The sequence below is a fragment of the Protopterus annectens genome, chromosome 1.part2 (assembly GCF_019279795.1).
Source record: "Protopterus annectens isolate FY-2018-M chromosome 1.part2, PAN1.0, whole genome shotgun sequence".
NCBI lineage: Eukaryota > Metazoa > Chordata > Ceratodontiformes > Protopteridae > Protopterus > Protopterus annectens.
In genome coordinates, this window is record NC_056727.1 from 468,942,971 (window position 1) to 468,963,595 (window position 20,625).

At 40.7% G+C, this 20,625-nt stretch overlaps 1 protein-coding gene across 1 annotated transcript in view; it reads left to right on the forward strand.

Moving 5' to 3' along the window:
- CFAP61 (cilia and flagella associated protein 61) overlaps positions 1-20,625 on the forward strand; it is a 4,145,169-nt gene that overhangs the window by 3,900,590 nt on the left and 223,954 nt on the right. Inside the window, exon 24 of the mRNA XM_044057082.1 lies at positions 18,240-18,331. Within this exon, the coding sequence (XP_043913017.1) occupies positions 18,240-18,331 (92 nt within the window). The remainder of the gene's footprint in view (positions 1-18,239; positions 18,332-20,625) is intronic.

Sequence of the window (20,625 nt, forward strand, 5' to 3'; positions counted from 1 at the left end):
TATTTGTATAAAACATTTCATGATATAAATTGCATGTTATATAGTAAAGGGTACAGATACTAAAGTAAACAAGTGCCCTTTCTTCTTTCCCTTTTTATTTTAAGAAATGTAGGTATTACAATGTAAACAAGAGAAGAAAGGCTGAAAAAAGCATGTTTAAGTTAATATGCTGTACTCTTGAGTTGCTGAGGTGGGGTGTAAAAGTCCACAGATTATAATATATTTGGAGTTGATATGTTCTCTATTAATTTTGCAAAGATGAATGTTTGCATTGAGACCCTTGCCTTAATCTAACAACAAGTTTATTGTATAATGAAAAGTTTGCCTTTAGTAAATAAATGTTCAGTGCAAGTTGAGAGGCTTGGAGATGAGAGCAGCTGCATATTTTGTAATTGTGTTTCCATGGAAATTGCCTGCCCCTCTTGTAGATTTGTATTTGGATACTCCTTCTGGGCCCATCTCATTTGCTCACTCAACTGAGTGCAGTGAGATCTTATTCTGATTTCAGGCACTCCTACTGTGTACAAAGGGAGCATTTGGGAAGGACAACCCCTGTAGCCTCTTAATCCTGCTCTGTTCCCTCCCTCAAAAAAATAAAATAAAATTTTATATATATATATATATATATATATATATATATATATATATATATATATATATATATATATTTATTTTGTATTCAGCTGCTGTTGCTGTAACTGTCTTAGTTGCTCTTCTGCGTGCTGTTATCTGTTCATTCGCTCTTACTCTGCACTTATTACTGCTTGTTAGTAGCCTTCTAATTTACTGCCTTCTGCACTTGTTTTTTTAGTCATTTGAACTGTATTTGCCGTAGTGTTGCTACACACTCGGGTGTGCTGGCCTGCATTGCAATTTGAATTGTATTTACTGCTATTTTAGCTGATTTTCTGTAACAAAAAAAATGAGCTGGTTTCCTGCCTTTCCTGTAACTAGTCAAGTACAGATACAGACTTGCTGTATCCAGGACTGTTGGTAAGCTTCTGAGCCCCCCAAGCCTTTCTGTGTTGGAGGGAAGCCTTTTAGCTTATCAGTGGGAGTGGTAAACACTAGGTAGCCTATCTACCACTGGAAGAGTGGGTTTTGGCCCTGAAATTGTAGTTCATTGGCCATTTGGGCAGTTTTTTCATCTCTTTCTACTTTCTAGTTAAAAGCCCATTTTGCATTTGGTCCCTACCTTTCCTATAACTAGTGTAGTCCAGGTACAGATTTGCTGTATCCAGGACTGTTGGTAAGCTTCTGAGCCCCCCAAGCCCTTCTCTGTTGGAGAGAAGCCTTCTAGCTTATCAGTGAGAGGGGTAAGCACTAGGTAACCTATCTACCACAGGAGGAGTAGTTTCTGGCCCAGAAATTATAGTTTATTGGCCGTTTGGGAAGCTTTTCTATCTCTTTCAACCTTCTGATTTAAAAGCCTGTGTTTGCGCTTGTTTCCTGCCTTTCCTGTTACTAGCCTAGTCCAGGTACAGATTTGCTGTATCCAGGACTCTTTTTAAGCTTCTGAGCCCCCAAAGCCTTTCTGTGTTGGAGGGAAGCCTTCTAGCTTATCAGTGGGAGTGGTAAGCATCAGATAGTCTATCTATCACAAGAGGAGTGGTCCCTGGCCCAGAAATTGTATATTGGCTGTTTGAGCAGTTTTTTTTCATCTCTTTCAACTTTCTGGTTTGAAAGCCGCACTTGCGCCTGTTTTCCGCCTTTCCTTTAACTAGCCTAGTCCAGTTACAGAGTTGCTGTATCCAGGATTGTTAGTAAGCCTCTGAGTCCCCCAAGCCTTTCTGTGTTGGAGGGAAGCCTTCTAGCTTATCAGTGGGAGTGGTCAGCACTAGGTAGCCTATCCTCCATGGTAAGAGTGAGTTTTGGCCCAGAAATTGTAGTTTATTTGGCCGTTTGGGCAGTTTTCCATCTCTTTCAACTTGCTGGCTTAAAAGCCTGTGTTTGTACTTGTTTCCCGCCTTTCCTGTAAATAGTCTAGTCCAGTTACAGAGTTGCTATATCCAGGATTGTTAGTAAGCTTCTGAGCCCCCCCCCCAAGCCTTTCTGTGTTGGAGGGAAGCCTTCTAGCTTATCAGTGGGAGTGGTAAGCATTAGGTAGCCTATCTACCACAAAAGGAGTGGTTTCTGGCCCAGAAATTATAGCTATTGGCCGTTTGGGCAGTTTTTTTCCCATCTCTTTCAATGTTCTGGTTTAAAAGACCACATCTGCGCTTGTTTCCCATCTTTCCTGTAACTAACCTACTGGGTAGCACTAGAAAGTCTTAAACTGATACAAGCCTTCTAGCTCAGAAGAGAGACTTTGTAGTGATTAAGTATCAGTTTTTTGTACTTTCTTGCTGTACTTAACTGTTTTCCGCCTAAACACAGATTTTCCAGCGTTTATTGTGATTTAAAAGCTTGTTTTTTGCCACATATTGTACTTATTTGACTGCCTGCACTTTTAAAAACTTGTTTTTTGTTTAAATAATTTGTTTAACTGTTGTAGGCTACACACTAAAGTGCAATAGCCTTTTCTTATCATTTGTAGTCGTTTAAAGCTGTTTTAAGTGTATTTTGTACTGTTTTTGCCTTATCTCTTCAAAAAAACAAAAAAACTAAACAATTCCTTGTTTCCCGTCTTTCTAAGCTAGTATAGTCCAGTTATCAGGCTAGTGCTGAATTTACGGCTGTGATACTAGTTTCTAAGTTGCCCATACCTTACTTGGATAGAAGGAAGATTCTCTGTTCACCTGTGAGAGAGGGGAGCTTTGAGCAACCTATCTGTCCCTGGAGGAGTGGTTCCAGCCCAGAAGTTGGTAGTTTATTGGCCATTTGGGGCTAATTTCTATCTCTTTTATTTCCCTACTATAAAAACTGCGTTTGCACGGTTTTGCGCACTGGGCAGCACCGGTTAGCTTCCGTTAAATTATTCCCGGCTCCACTAAGTCTCCTCTTCAGTTTTTCCCTTGAAACTAGTCTAAATCTCAGCCTAAGCACTCAGAAAGCATCCTACAGCCCAGCACTTGCTCAGGCCTAATAGCAAGCACTAATATACCCTGACACTGATTGCCCAGCAGGGCAAGGCTCTTTGTTCACCCCTCACCAACAAAGCGACTAAGCAGCTCACCCTACTATTCAGGTGTACTCTCCAGTCCAGCTGGTGAATCTGGGTATCCTGAGGCAATGTTACAACTGTCTCATGTACACAGACAACCCTCTCCTCCTACCACAAAACACTAACATATGCGAGAGATGCAATTATACAGCCAAACTGGAAGCTAAGCTGTCTCCACACAAGACTGGAACAGACAGTCAAAGGAGAAGGTTAACACTTGCACCACACCTCCAGCCGCACACAGACCTACTAAAACAGCACTGGCAAAAAATACACATACATACACAAAATCATACTCAGAGGCTCTAAATCAAAACCTGCAAAAGCTTCAGAGACCTCCAAAGCAGACATCCAAACAACCTGCACCTCCCGTCACAAACCAGACAAAACATAAAACACAAAATCAGTGCGCTGCACAATCACAGCCCTTAAGGCGAAATAACATACCTAACACACTAGTAATAGGGGACTCTATAGTCAGGCACACTGACGTCCCACTCACTAGGCTGGACAAGCAGAAGGTTACTGTCAGCTGCCTGTCAGGAGCCAGAATCCGCCACATAACACAAGCACTCAGGTCACTCCAGAACAAGTATAAATATGACTGTCATTGTTCATGTTGGTGTGAATTACCTGAGATGTACCTCCCTGGACTGCATGAAAAAAGACATGGAAGAGCTCTCTGATCATGCAGCCCAGGCTGGTATGACCCTGACCCTGAGTAGCATCCTGCCCTCACCAAGAATGATACCTCAGTATAAAGAAAAAATGATCAATTTCAACAATTAGCTAAGCTTCTGGTGTCATTCAAAGGAGATCCAGTGTCTGTCAGCCTGAGATGACATGCTCGACAAGCTGCGTTGCTTCGCAAGAGAAGGCTTGCACCTGTCACCCCTAGGCTTTTGAATACTGGCCAAGACTTTTGCTGCTCCCATAGTGCCTTTTTTAGGCAAGGCTCAAAAGTCAAACCCACCTCCATAAACAGCACAATTACAAAAAACTAAGGGTTATGCTACTCAATGCCAGGAGTTTAAATCTCAAAATGCATGCGCTCGAAGCACTCCTCAGTATGGAGAACGTCGACATCTGTGCAGTAACTGAAACCTGGTTCAAGGATCCAGAGAGCACCCCAGCACTATCGGGCTACAACTCATACCACCCGTTTCGGCCACAGAACACGGACTGAAACACAAAAGGAAGGGGTGTATCCATGTTCATCAAGGATACCTACACCTCCAGGTTAGTGGAGCAGCATAATACCGCTGAGATCATCCATGAGCAACTAACATTGGGCAAATCTGCAATGCAAATTGTGGCCTGCTACAGATCACCCTCCATGACCCAGGAACACCACTTCACCTTTCTGGAGACAGTGGAAAACATGAAGGTCCTACCGAACACCCTGATATTGAGCAATTTCAATTATCCTCCCATTCACTGGGAAAACTACTAGAGTACAAACTCCCAGGCCCAGCGCTTCTTGGAATTCATCAACTCAAATGCCCTGGATCAGCTGGTAAACTCCCCTACCAGAGGTGAAAACATATTGGACCTGGTCATCACCAACATGGGCGACAGGTGTTTCACACCGGAGGTCAACCCGTCACTGGTTAGATCAGACCATAAACTAATCAGTCTGGATGTCCACACCCCACCACCACCACCAACTAAAAAAAACACAGTAAAAACTTTTCTAAAGCAAAAATCACCTTACTTAAGACAGAGGTGGTAAGTTTCACAGCCCCCATGCTAAAGGATAACACTGCCCAAGATGCAGAAACCTTTACAAATGCACTCTATGAGCACCTACAAGGATGCATGGATCATGCCATCCCTAACAAAACCAATACTCACTCCTCTAAGAGAAGGAAACCAGTTTGGTGGACCCCTGCCATAAACAAGCTATACAACAGACGGAGGAAACTAGTTCAGAAGAAAAGCAAATCCCAAGAAGGAAAGACATCCCTGATCAGTATCAGTAAGAAACTAAGGTCCCTCATGAAATCATCCAAGGTTAACTTTGAAAGAAAAATAGCCAATGAATCAAAAGATAACCACAAAGCCTTCTTTAGCTATGTTAAGAATCTAAGTGGCAACCTGCAGATATGCACTGAACTAGTGCAAAATAGCACAAAATATACTGAACCTACTGATATTGCCTACATCCTGGCAGATAGATTCAGTGCAAACTTCACCCCCCCTCTCACCTCCAAAAGGGCCAACAACAATACTGGAAAAGTGTAGTGTCCCAAAAATCACAGACGCACAGGTGAAAACAGCCCTTTAAAAAGCCAAAAACACAGCGTCAGTGAGACCAGATGGTGTCCCAGGCTGTGTCTTGCACAAACTACAGAATGAACTAAACCCCCCCCCCCACCTAAACACGCTGCTCAACCTCAGCCTCTCTACAGGCTATGTTCCCATAGAATAGTGCACAGCAACGGTTATTCCACAAAGGAGGGACCACAACTAACCCTGGAAACTCTCACCCCATAAGCCTGACTAGCCTGGTCTGCAAGGCTATGGAGTGCATCATCATGGAACTCATTAACAAAGACATTGGGAACCTCCAAACATATGACCCGGACCAGTTTGGCTTTGTTAAGGGCAGATCATGCCTACTAAACCTGGTTGACTTCTTTGAGACAGTTACCAAGGCCATAGATGAGGGAAAGGTGGTTCACACAGCCTACCTTGACCTCGCCAAGGCTTTCAACACCATTCCCAACTCGGGTATTACAGAAAAACTCACCAGCCTGAACATAAACCCCTACATCATAAGATGGATTGCCAACTGGCTTACAGACAGAACTCACATGGTAAGAATAGCGGGCTCCAGGTCCGACTCTAAACCAGTCACAAGTGGTGTCCCGCAAGGCTCGGTCCTGGGACCCCTACTGTTCGACATATACTTCTCAGAAGTACAGGCAAACACAGCAGGACTATGACTAACCAAGTTCGACGGTGACTGCAAACTGGGAGCCATAATTGACTCTCCGGCTGACACGGACATCCTCCAAAGGGGTCTTACTGAGACGGACATCTGGTGTCAAAGTCATGGCCTCAAGCTAAATGCCAAAAAATGCATAGTCATCCTGTTTGGGAAAAACAAAACACCCACGAATTACCACATAGGTGGCAGCCCCCTTAATACAGAAGAGGTAATAAGAGATCTGGGGACTCAGATAGATAGTAATCTCTCCTTTGACAATCATATTGCCAAAGTAGTTAGGAAATCCTTCTATGTGGCCCATCTAATTACTAAAGGGTTCACATCTAGAAATAAAGAGGTTACAGTGCCCCTCTACTTGTTGCTCATTAGACCCATCATAGAGTACAATGTCCCATTTGGGATGTACCTCACAACACACTTCCAACAGCTGGAAAGACCACAAAAGTACCTCACCAAGAGGATTACTGGCCTCAAACATATGTCCTATGCAGCCCGACTGAAAAAACTCCAGCTGTACTCAGTGGCATATTGCTTACTCAGAGGTGATCTCTGCCTGACTTACAAAGTCATGTCCAACTCAGAATTGATGGGCATGCTCCACCTAAAGAAATCCAAGTCACTGCGAGCCACACACTCTAGTGAGCTAAACCTCACCACAACAATAAATAGAACATGCTGGAGGGATAGTTTCCTGTCACAGAGACTCCCCATGCTTTGGAACAAAATTCCAAACTACATCAGGCAGAGCCCCTCACTAACACTTTTCAAGAGAAACCTTGACGAGTGGATGGGTAACAGAAAATACACCCCTGGGATCACTTCATTGGCTCTTCTTGACAGAGGATCAGTTAATCAATGGGGCGGCGAAAGCCAACACACTCTGGCTAGGCTTATAAATGCCCTCGAGCAGATAGCCTAGTACCTACCTATGAACCTATGAACCTATGGAGACAAGCTGAGTACAGTGCTACTCAACTTGAAGACAGAACAGTTTTTTAAGGCTAAAGGTTAATGTTTTCTGAAAGCATATACGCTGTTTTTTGCATCTGGGAGTGGAATGAAGATAAGACAAGAACAGGCAGCAATTAATGTAAGTAGGAGCACAAGCTCCAAAATGTGTCTTAGCATGGATAACCTTAATGTTAGATTAAATAGTGTTTGTGTATGTAGCTGTCAGTTTGGGACAATTGTTCCTATCTGGAGGGTTAAACTTCATTATTTGAAAATGTATATAGTTTTGTATGTTTCTTTTAAGTTAATAGGTTTTGGGGGTGTTATTGGGGTTTCTTTGCTTTTTTGTTTGGGGCTTTCATTAAATCAAAATGTCTTGTAAAATGTGACATAGGTTCAAATGGAGATGCCACAAAACAGCTGTATAAAAGATCAACCTTCCAAACATTAGTGGGTGCATGTAACACAAAAGATGGAAATAGACATTTAAAAATCTGTCATATTTAATAGGTGGAAATAATAACTTCTTATCATAATGGCTACACTACACATATTGTTTTGGAACGTGAATGACCTCACAGGAATATTGAATTATATTAAAAAATGCAGAGTGCAAATAGCAGTGCTACAGGAAATACATTTTAAAAGAAGTGAGCATGTGAATTTGATAAATAAAGATTTTCATAATAGATGTTCAGCAGAATATCAGAGAAAAAGGAAAAGGGTAGTACTTAATTGCTAGAGGAGGTCCAATAATGATAGAAGAGGGCAAAATAGTAAAGGTAGATTTTTGGTAGTAAGGGGCTACTGGCAAGGTAGGAAGATTATGTTGGAATGTATTTATATTCTTCTTAAAACTGCTATTATGATGCTTAAGAAAATATTATGATAAATATTCAGCTTTCTGCAGGGAATATTATTTATAAGTAGAGAATGGAACTTGATTTGCAACAATGAGGATGTACATGGGACATAGAAGGGAAAAGTATAACAAAAGTGGGAGATTTCTAAAGATATTTATGAAAATATTTGGTATGAAAGATGTGAAATCAGGAGTAGGAACTTGGAGAGAGTTTACATATTATTCCCCAGTGTACAATAACTGGGCTAGAATAGACAGAAATTACATTTGAAAGGGACGTGCATTTAATCAATAGCTTCAACACACATCCAGTAACTATTACAGCTCATGCACCAGTAACAACTAAGATAAAAATGCAGGGTATTGAAGCAAACATGAGCCACTGGTGCTTCCTCACCTACCTGTTAAAAAGAGAAGTATTTAAGTAATGGGTCATGACAATTATTTGACAGTTACTATGGAATTCAGAAATTTCTTCAGAAGTTATATCTAGTGAGTGTATTAAAATGAATCTGGGTTTTAAAAAATAGGGTAGAAATAAAAGAAAAAGCGATATGGTTAAGAAGTAACAATAATTATTTAGAGGAGCTGACAAAGGATAAAGTATTACAGAATAAGGGGAATCTCACAGAACAAGAAGAGGTACAACTGCAGAGTGCTAAAGAGAAAATAAATATGTAGGTAATATATAAAGATTGTTATTTGTTTTTTGAGAATAACTCCAGACCACAAAGTCTTAGGCAAAATAAAGTAGAAAGGGTCATTTCCAAACTTTAGTAGCCTATAACAAGAGATCATATAGAGGTATTACAGATATTTCAGAAATGTTATGAAAATTTATATAAAGCAGATGAATGTGGGAATAAAAAAACACAAATAATGATATTTGTGTAAGGCTTAAGAATGCCAATATTAGAGGTAGATGAGGCTCAACAATTAACGGTTAAGATAGGAGGAGGCGAGATAAGAATGGTGGCATACAATTAATCTGCAGGAAAGTCTCCAGGAATAGATGGTATTCATGTGGAAGTTTGAAAACTAGGTGGGAAGAAAGTGATAAATATGTGGAAGGTTTTTAACAGTATTTTAAAAGTATTTTAAAAGGATGGGAAGCACCAACATCCTTGAAAAAAGTTTGTGGTGGCTGTAATACCTAAAGACTGTAAAGACCCATCAGACCCAGCTTCATGTAGGCCCATTTCAATTTAAATCATGATTATAATGTGTTTATGTCTATAATAGCTAAAAGAATGGCAAAGGTATTTCCAAAATTGATGGATATTGATCAATGTGGTCTTGTGTATGGGAGACAAATGTCTGACAACATTAACAGAACAATGATGATCCAAAGGGAAGCAGAATGTAAGAAAATACTACTGTTGTTGGTAGGTCTTGATGCAGAGGAAGCATTTGACATAGTAAGCTAGGATTTTTTTGAGTAGGGCAATGGGAGCATTTGCATTCCGATGTACAATAATAAGGTTAATTAGGAGGATATAAAACGAATCAGAGGCAAATATTAAAGTGGGAGGGTTCCTTTCTGATAAGTTTTGTCTGAAAAGAGGAACCACACAGGGATGTCCAGTTTCCCCTTTGTTATTTGTGTTATATTTAGAGCCATTGGCAAAGAAAATAAGTGATATAATTGGTGTGGTAATCAAGAAAAGTGGCTTTATTTGCAGACAGTATTATTTTGTACCTGATAAAACCAGAAATGGATATGTCAGCATTATAGAACATTCTGAGACAGTTTCAAGTTTTTTCAGGATATAAAATTAAATGAAGACAAAACAAAGGCTATAGCTGTAAACTATGTATTTACACATGAATTGGTTCAGGAATACCCACATTTATGGGGACCCGATCAAATAAAATAATTACGACTATAGGTTAGAAAGTATTCTTTTATGGCAGCTAAGGTATGTGGGAACAGACTAAACAAAAAATAGTAAAAAACAGAGAAACTGAAAGCAGTTGTTTATTGATATGGACAGCAAAATGCAAGCTGTGAACATTGTTTTAGCCCCTTTAGTTTTATATACAAGTTAGGCATATTTTTATCAACTAGAGGAGGAATTGTGGTCAGTAATTAATAAAGAGTTGAAGGATTTCATCAGGGAGGGGAAGTGGGCAAGGGTCAAGTGGCATAAGTCAATTGTTCCAATAGAAGAAGGTGGTTTAGGATTAACCAGTTTGAAGGTGTATTTTAGAACTACACAATTAAGGGTCCTGTATATAACACAAGCAGAAAGCTTTAATTTAAAGTGGAAAGAGATGATGATGGAGCAGGAAGGAAATTCAAGAAATAAGGAGAGAGTTGGATTTTGGATGCACATCCTTCCTTAAGGAAAATAATAGCCATACAGAATATTATATTCATAAAGCAGCAGAAATTATTCTAAGAATTAAGCCAAAATGAGAATGGAGAAAGAGCTTCTAGTGATAGGGATGACTGCAATTATTGGTACAGAGAATAGACAAGAGGGTCTTGAATTTACTGGAGAAAATGGTCAAAGGAACCAAGGTACTATGAGCAAATAGCTGGAAAGGAAGAGGTAATTGCATGGGAAGCGGCTATGAAGACATTTGGACTGCAGGCTAGATATTGCCTTCCTATCAAGGTTTGATATTATAGTATAGGCAAAGAGAAAGGGATATGGGAATCCTATGGAAAGATCTGCTCTGGCAGAGTTTTTTTAATTGAATTTAGAACAGAAGCTGCTGCTAAAAAGGGATAATTAGTGAAGCATATAAAATATTGCATGCTAAATATAAGAATCAATCAAAGGAGGTTAGAAAAGATTGGGAAGAGAGACTGAATAAGCAATTCACAAGGAAACAATGAGAGGACATATGTATGGCTCCCAAATATGCAACAAAGTCCAGAAGATATATAATTTTTGCTTAGAAGTGATTGCATAGGTATTTCTATACCTCCAGTGCACTCCAAAGTATTTTTCCTCAGGTAGATGGCAAATGTTGAAGGTATGATAAAGAAGAGATAACTGGGAACATATGTTTTGGGAGTGTAATGAGTTGGCAGACTTTAAAAAGTCCCAACAGAATACTCTGTCAGAATTGTTGGGAGCTGGTATACAGAGTCTGAATTGCCTAGATATAATAAGGTCTTGCTAAGTTTAATTCTGGTGGCTGCCACAAAAGCAGGTGCTAGGAAATGGAAATCATAGTCTAAACCAAGTATATCTGAGGTAGTGAATATTGTAACATAGATAAAAGAACTGGATGTGGGATCTTTAGAAAAGGATAGGAACAAACTACATATGAAAAAATGGAAATTGAGGGAGCAGTGCATGCAGAATAATGTTTTGGAGAAAGTGGAGTGAGGTTTAAGGGAAAGCAGGAATTGAACAATTTATGTAATTGCTGCCTAATGCTCAGGTCTTCCTCTTCTCTCACCTTTCAGTCCCTCACAGACTGCAAGATCCTAAAGCTCTTCTAACTCCTTCTCTGTTTCTATACCATATCCTTAAGCTACTGCTCAGGCTTTATTGTTTCTGTTCTTCTTAACTCTCTCTCGCTATATGCTTGCATCACTAACTTTCTGGCTGCTATTTCTACATCATGTATGATGAGAGTGACTATTATCATCTGTCATATTTTCACTGTATAGAACTGTTTAGATGTGTAGTAATACATTACAACATCTTGTAGCAGTTTGTTCTTTCAACTTATTTTTTGCATAGTATTTTTAATGTAATCTTTATTGTATTGGATTATACTGTATTTGTACTGTACTGTATGTGGAGCTTTTCTCCCCGGGCCTCTGCTGAAAACGGGTTCTGTAGACCCAGTCAGACTACCCTGGTAAACAAATGTCAAATAAATAAATGTAATGTTGGATTGATGATAATTGTATATATTGTATTTCTTATCCCCTGTACTGTTAGGATGCCCCAGGCTACCGATAAAGCTGTACGATCCACTTTGCCTTTCATCTTAACGGGTGCCCCGACTCTGAAGAAACAAGCCTAGCTGGCCAATGCCACTGTAATTCAAGCAGACGGAAAGGTGCACTCTGAGAGAATTTCCTCAAGCTCTATTATCTTGTTGACTATAAGTTTTGCCTTTCATCCTAACGGGTGCCCCAACTCTGAAGAAACAACCCTACCTGTCCAACGCCACTGTAATTCAAGCAGACAGAAAGGTGCACTCTGTGAGAATTTGCTCAAGCTGTATTCTGTTGTTCACTAAAAGGTTTTCCTTTCATCCTAACAGGTGGCCCGACTCTGAAGTAACAACCCTCCCTGGCCAATGCCACTGTAATTCAAGCAGATGGAAAGGTGCACTCTGAGAGAATTTGCTCAAGCTCTATTCTCTTGTTCACTAAAAGTGTATGTACCTCTTGAACTTATGCACATTATTTTAAGTAAACTAGCGGTAATAACCAGCTTTACTACCGTGATTACTGTATTTGTGCAACTGATGGCAAGCACAGCTTACCGGCTCGCATCCTGCCAGCCCTCCCCATTACACTACTTAAATTAAGCCATAGATAACACCTTCTTTCTCATGTAGCTGCCTTTAAACCCTACTACATATTATTGTTACCTCCTTAACCTTTAAATACACAAGCATTCTGACCTTGTTGTTGTTGTTGTGTCTTTCAGCTTATCCCGGTTAGGGGTCGCCATAGCGGAACTCCGGTCCGCTAATTTTTGGTAGTGGATTTTTACATGCTGAGTTACCAACCCTGACGCACAACCTTCAATGAAGGCATGCTCATTCATGTATGCCTCCACACGGAAGATGCTCTAGCTGAGAATCGAACGTGACAACGTCTTGATGTGAGGCGACAACGCTACCGCAGCACCACTACTGCGGGTCAGCACCATAGATATTATTTTTACCTCCTTAATCCTTTAAATACACAAGCATTCTGACTTGCTAGCAGTGTACTCTGTTACCTGATTGTTTCCAGCCCCTCCTATGAGCTACTAACAGGGTCTCTTGCCTGCTTCGCTCCCCTCCCTGCCCCCAATTCCCACCCACCCCCATTGGTCCTACCTATATTGCTAAAAGTAACCACTCCCATCTTGCAAACAGCCAACCACATCACTACACCAACACTATCTCCTCCAACCTCCCACTAATATCCCTCCTGCTCTGCTAACATGTACAAGCACACCATACCTATACTCACTGCATGCACACTCCTTGCATACATCACATCTTACCAAACCTCCACCATTCCCCCCACTCAACCACTACCACTGTACTACTACACTCACCACCACTCATATCTCACAACTACTCTGCTACTCTCCCACCTGGTCAAAGACCTTCCCTATGCACCTGCCGCATAGTCTATCAACCTTAGTACCTAAACAAAAATCATCCCCACAACTTAACATAATAAGCCTACCACCGTACCTATTACCCACAAAACACAATCATAAAACTTCCCTTATAAGCAAGCATATTCACAAATTGATAAAACTAAAAATCTCATCTATATCTAAACTAGCACTCAGTGGAGACATCCACCCCAATCCTGGCCCCTCAAGCTCCAACCCCACCCCTCATAATCAGACTAAAAACCACAACTTCTCCCAAATCACAGCCAATAGAAAACCAAGTGTCCTCCTTCTGCTAAGCCTAAATATTAGAAGTATATCCAACAAGGTGCATAAACTCCATGCCACCATAGACTTCTACTCCCCTGATATAGTAATCCGTACAGAAACATGGTTAAAACCACACATTACCAATGAGCAAAGCCTCCCTACCGGTTACAGTATACTAATAGTAGACTGACTAAACAAAAAAGGAGGTGGTATAGCTATAATAATATTTAAACAGCATCTAAACATCCAGATCTTAAACTTAGCAGCTCCCCAAATAGGTAAGGAGGAAATAATATATACCAACCTTAAAATAAACCAAACTAAAACCATCAACATAATAGGATGCTACTTCCCACCTGGCAAAACATCCCTCCACTAGAAAACCTGCTCAATTGGACTACCCACCATCTCCCCCAAGAAACTTTAATTTTAGGAGACTTCAACACTGACTGGCAATCCTGTTCTAGCAACCACCCAACCCATCATGTAAACCTTCATGGCTTCATCCAACTAGTCCAGTCACCTACTAGGATAAATAAAAGCTCCAACAAACACACTACCCTGGATTGGATACTAGTCAGTAAGAGCCCCCAGTCATATATAGCAGGTTGCTTATCAGACAGCCTCAGTGATCACTCTCCAACATTCCTACTCAGAAAACACATATACCAAGCGAAACCTGTCATCTACCATCAAATACGCAAAAAACCCCTCCCTCATTCAGCTCATCCCTTAAAGAATGTAACTGGCAACCTCTAAAATATCTCAGTCTATATGACGCAATTGACTACTTTAATAATACCTTCCTAAGCATTCTTAATTACCATGCCCCCATACGACTTTCCTGAACCAGAGCCCAACCATCCCCATGGCTACAGAAAACCACTAAGTCTGAAATGAAAAACAGGGATAAAGCCTGGGAGCACTGGCACAAAACCAAAACACCCTCTACTAGACAGAAATTCCTAAAACTACACAATAGAGTCAAAAAGCTAATAAAACATGACAAAATCCAATACTACCAGTCTGCCCTCACCTCCTCCCAACATAACCCCAAACAATTCTGGTCGTCAATAAACTCCATCCTCCACCCAGGTAAAGTAAGTACCCCTACTCTTAACACCACTCACTCCTCCGAAAATATTGCTACCTCTTTCAACACACATTTCACGCAAACCGTACTATCACTAGCTAGACAACACAACCCCCCCCTCAAACCCACACCTTCAACTTCAACTAGCAATCTCCCCACTAGTTTCTCATTCTCTCCTGTTCCTACCTCCAAAATAAAAAAAATGTTAACTAAACTTAAACCCACCAAATTAGCAGCAGACAACCTCCCAAGTGAATACCTACAACTCGCAGCTGACACTCTCGCCTACCCAGTATCCATCTTGATTAACAGATCTCTGTCATAAAGTTATGTTCCCACACTATGGGAAGTATCACACATAATTCCCCTCCACAAAGGTGGCCCCTCCACAGAGCTAAACAATTACTGTCCCATAGCTATTCTCTCTCCACTCTCCAAAATACTAGACAGATACATCCATTCTCAGGTCTCAGATCAGCTCCTTACTAACAACCTCCTCTCCAACACCCAACACTGTTTCTGACCAAACCATAACACCACCACTGCCTTACTCTCTTTCACTAACACTATCTTACAACATACAAATGCTGGTTATCTTTCCTCAGCTACTTTCCTAGACCTTTCTAAAGCTTTTGACATGGTACCACACAAACAACTCATCTCTCTTCTCAATAACCTATCCTTCTCTCAATCAGTCACCAACTGGTTTCAAAGTTACCTGTCTGACCGCCATCAATCCGTTGTATGGCAGGACGACCTATCCCCTCAACTACCTTTCTCCATAGGGGTTCCGAAGGATCCATCCTTGGACCCCTACTCTTCCCTATTTTCACCAATAATCTAGCCTCTGCCACCACACATGGCACACTCATACAATACACAGATGACTCAATCATCATCTGCACAGCCCACTCCCTAACCGAACTGCAAAAAGTCACACAGGATGCCTTTTCCTCTGTTGAAATGTGGTTATCCAATGCCCAATTAATACTCAGTCCAAACAAAACTAAATTACTAATCTTCCAACCCACCAAATTTACCCAAAACAACTCTCACTTTAACATCACAGCAAAAGACAACACCACTATCCATCCTACAGAACACACCAGATTGCTAGGAGTGGTAATAGACAATAAACTGAACTTTGACATTCACTTATCCATGACCATTAAAAAAGTCCACAAAAAACTAGAAGCATTATATAGAAATCAGCAACTACTTGCCAAAGCAGCAAAGATTTCAGTAGCAAATTCTCACCTTATCTCCACCCTACTTTATGCCTCCTGCTTTGCAAACACAAGGTACAGGGTTTGAATCTCACAGGGGATAATTGGCTAGGCTTAAAATGGCTTGCAAGGGCAGTTAGCCTAGTACTAACCTATTTAATATATACAAACCTAAGACAATGCGACCTAAATAAGCTCGAAACCTGCTACAACAAAATCACCAAATTCACTACTGGGGCTTCCTACCATAGTCACCACTGTCTCTCACTGGCAGAACTGGGCTGGCTAGAGCTCCCTCACCTCCTTCAATGGTACCAGCTCGCACTCTCCCACAAACTAGTAAACCATCCACTAAAAGTCCCATCCCTCCAGAATCTACTCCAACCCTATTTTACCACCAGACCACTAAGATCCAGCAACAAAAACCTCCTACTGGTCACAAGAGCCAATAACTCTGCTGGCGAAGCATTATTCTCCTGCGCTATAGCCAAATTACAGAACTCCCTCCCATCCTCAATTACCTGCATAACATCTTGCACCCACTTCAAATCTTTACTAAAAGCGCACCTAAAAACTTGCAGGATATGCCCTTGCAACCCCCCCTAATATCACCCACTCCACCCACCCACTACTTCTCTCTGCACCCCACTAACTACCTTAATTGTAACAAGCTTGGTTGATCATAAACCTAGCTACTTACTATATAGTAAGAACTTCTTGTTGCAACAAGAGTTCATGTCTGTTATGTACCTCACAAACAACAATGATTCAGTGTCCACTGATGAATTATGTTCTACATCTGTAACTATGTTCAACATCTGTCACTATGTTTTAAACTTGTATTATGTTCTACAGCTGTTTTACAACTATGTTTTAATCTTGTATTATGTTGTACAGCTGGAACAATGTCTATAATTTTTAAATGCTATTTTTCTCAAACTGTATAATGTCTGTAACATTTAATATGGAGCTTTTCTCCCAGGGCATCCGTTGAAGACGGACCTGCATCCAGTCGAACTCTCCCAGTCAACAAATGTAAATAAATAAATAATAATAAATAAAAGAATATATGTTATATACAATGCTTGTAACTGTGAACATATTAGCAAGGTTTGTTTTCTTTTATATAAATGTATGTTTGCCTATGTGTTAAGGGATAATTCAATAAAGGTGTTAAAAAAAAAAAGAGTCTTGAGCCTCCAAGCCTGTAATTTCAAGGCACATTGTTAGTCTGGCAGCTTTCACTTAAATGGAGATGGGCTGTCCCAGCCATACAGTCCATCCAGAAGAGGCAGAATCAGTAGTTCAGTTTTAGGACTGACACCATGAATTGGCTGCTGTAGTACAGGTAAGTTAGCCTTTTAACAAGTAGTGTATGGAAACAAGAGAAACATACAAGGATAATGGGAATCAGTTGACTGTGGAGCTATATCTAGGCCACTACTCCTGCAAATATTCCAGATTCATAGAGAATAATTATATAATAATAATAATAATATCCAGAATTTTGGACCAGTACTCTAATGAAGAAAAAGCGGCGGTGGAGCAGCAGTAGCGTCGCCTCATAGCAAGAGGTTCTGCCGTTCGATTCTCGGCTGGAGCGCCTTCTGTGTGGAGTCTGCATGTCCTCCCCGTGGTCGAGTAACATTCGAAAGACATGCGTCAGGCCTTCCTGGAGACCATTAGTGTCAGTGGGGCTTTCTATGACTGCTCCTAATTTGCAATTTTCTGTAAATTTGTTCAGCCAGAGGCCCTTGACATTTGCAAAGATAAGTAAATTCCAAAAAGGTGTGGTCCCAGGACTGATTTCTGGGAGACTGAAAAGTCTTTTCAGAACCCTCACCAGTACAGTTTGCTAAGCTGAGCTGAAGTCACTACTTCCTTTGAGCCATCAGTTCTAAGCATTAGAACTACTACTACAGTCTTATAGTAACAGAAGTGGAGTAAGAATTTCTACTCTCAGACCTTAGCATGCTGAAATTTTGATGAAAAATGTTATTAATCTACTGAGCAGAATTTTAATGTTGCATGACTCGTATATCTCTTGGTAAAGCATAAGAAAACATGAAATCTAGAGTTGTTTATCTACTGTTTTATTAAAACTGTCCATCCAGGTATTAATGTATCTATGAATAGTCTTTTTATAATTGTGTATTTTATCTGAACACTGCTATGTTGTCTGCCTGTAACTAAGACCTACTGTGCAATACTGTTAATTATTAGCCTCCCTTTGTTGAGGCTCATCTGAGCTAGAAAGATTGATGACAACAAGGTAATAATTATCTTGAAAAGTAACATCAAAATGTCTCAATGAACAGACGGTAAGACTATCTACATTTGCCTAAAGAACTGTTGTTTGTTGTTATATTGGTGTTTAAATGCATTTAAATTAATTAGTAAGAAATGCTGGTATTTAAATGTATTTTAATTCCCGTTTTTTTTTTTCCTAATCTCATCTTCATTTAGGGGGGTTTCTGCCAGGAGAGCATTATTATCTACATGTTGCGAAACCAGGGATCAGTGCCCCTTTGGAAATTCAAAAGGCACAGTTACATTATGTGAGTTGTTAGAATATGTATTCTAAGCTGCCCTTCTCGCCACCATTTTTCATTAGAATATAAATGCACAAAATTGTTGATTGCACAGTCAGAATGTGCGCTAAATGCATTCTTGGAGCTAGGTGAGTGTGTGTGTGTGTGTGTGTGTGTGTGTGTGTGTGTGTGTGTGTGTGTGTGTGTGTGTGTGTGTGTGTGTTTGAATTCTTGCTTTGCCTGCGTCAATTGATATTAAGAAAAGACCAGCACTGGACTTACTGGTGTTCTTACTTCATTCTTTTCATCGCTGTTGCATTATCTGTGCACGATTGCATCCTTGATGTCTGTATTCCAGCAGCAAATCTTTGTCCGCTAATCTTACATGATCTAGTCCATCCACTTCAACCGTAGTACTGGTCATTACAAGTAGCACACACTTTTAGCAGCCATAGTGCTCCCCCATGCTCAGATTCCTCCTCTCACTCTTATAATGCCATATGATTTTCTCTCTGTCTCTCTCTGTCTTCTCTCAGCATCTCAGAGTCAGAGATAGTTTTGACAGTTACAAGTCTGGCCAGAAAAGTACATTTTTCTTTCAGTATATGACTGGGCTATATAACACTCAGACTACTTAAATTTGTTTTCTCTTCTGCTCCCATCTAAGTGAGCTGTATGACTTAAGCCTATAGTCAGATATTATTATTTGTTTATTTTGTGTTAATGATGTTTTGCTTCAACTTAATATTATGAACAAAGAGAAATTATAAAAGGCCTTAAGTTTCAAAAAATGATGGCAAATGTCGCTACAAGATTCCCCCAGGACACGCACAAACATTGCATCATGTGCTTGGGATGGAACATTTAGACACCGAGTGTTATATTTGCTGCAATGTTAGCTCCAGGATCCCCAAGAGAGAAGAAATAAATTAATGCTCAGAGCTACTGAGATACTTGGAGTTGCGACTTTCCTCCTTTGTATCTGTTAAATTGGCTAAATGTAGCAATAGTCCTTCACTTCTCCTTAAATGAGACAGGATGGGGAAGGCATTATTCAAGACACAGACTGAGATGGGTATGCACTCTTCCCCCTGTTTCTAGGGGGTAACAAGAGAGGGTCCCTACCCCCCCCCTTTCTTCATACTTTTATCACTTTCTATTCCAGTGCCCCTATTTATCAACAGGTCAACCAGCCCGTACTTTCATCCCTCAGATGAACACTGATTTTTTTTTTCAGCCCGGGCCAGATTGGAACTTAAAAGTGTCCTGGGAGGGTCTTGCTGGCTACTGTTTCTGTGAGGAGAAGGGATTTTTTATGTTATGAGCTACCCTCTTGCCCCTCCCTCCCACATTCATCCCAGAATTGTCTGAAGGCTAATCACCTGTTCCTGAACTATGCCTCTCCTCAGGGAGAGCTGAGATGAATATCGCTTCTTCTCTGGGACAGGATGTCTGTCTCGCCTTCTCAGCACTTCAGACACTCAAGATGCTAATCAAACCTAAGTCATGTGGGGGCCATAGTCATGTCTGTGCCACAATGTTGGCTGTTCAAGAGAAGGTCCCCTTGACATTCATGGCACTTTTCTTAGGCCCAGTATAGGCACTAGGTGGTTCACAGTTGACAGTATTCCAGGAGACATTGGCACTGACATCACTGGGTCTTCCATTCAGCCTCGATGCAAATACTGGCATTGGTGGACTTTGTGTTGAACACTTGGTCCCAAGGACTGCTAGGACCCAGGTGATAGATGTCATTAACTTGGTAACAACATTGGCTTTGGCTCCTATAGTGCCATTCTCATTGTTGGTCTCACTGACCTTCAAACCATCAATGCTGAAGCCTCCCTTGGCATTATTGTGAATGCTAGTACCTCAGACCATGTCATTCAGCATTGACATCTTGGTCTTTGATGTTGACTGAAAGACTAATATATTTGGTGCTGGCTGTCTTGTCACTGACAACTTGGGGACAGGAGATGTTTTTTGTGCAATCCATTTTTGTGCCAAACTCTTAGAAGTTTTCTTTCATATGGGTCTGACCTCAGGATGCCAGTCACTGAGATGCCTTGGTGCTGTAATCCACATCCCCGGGGGACAGAAGAATGGAAAGACACTGACCTTTAATGGCATCCAGAGTACAATTCTCTTCTAATCACTCTGATGAATCTCTTCTGAGTTTACTAAGGAAGAGAGATGCAAAAGGAAGCTAGCCACACATGACACTGATCTCCTTGAAGGGCAGCATTTCACTAATTCCTTCCCAATAACTCCAAGCACAAAGAAATACTAGTATTAATGAGTCAGAGGAGATCTTGACCAGT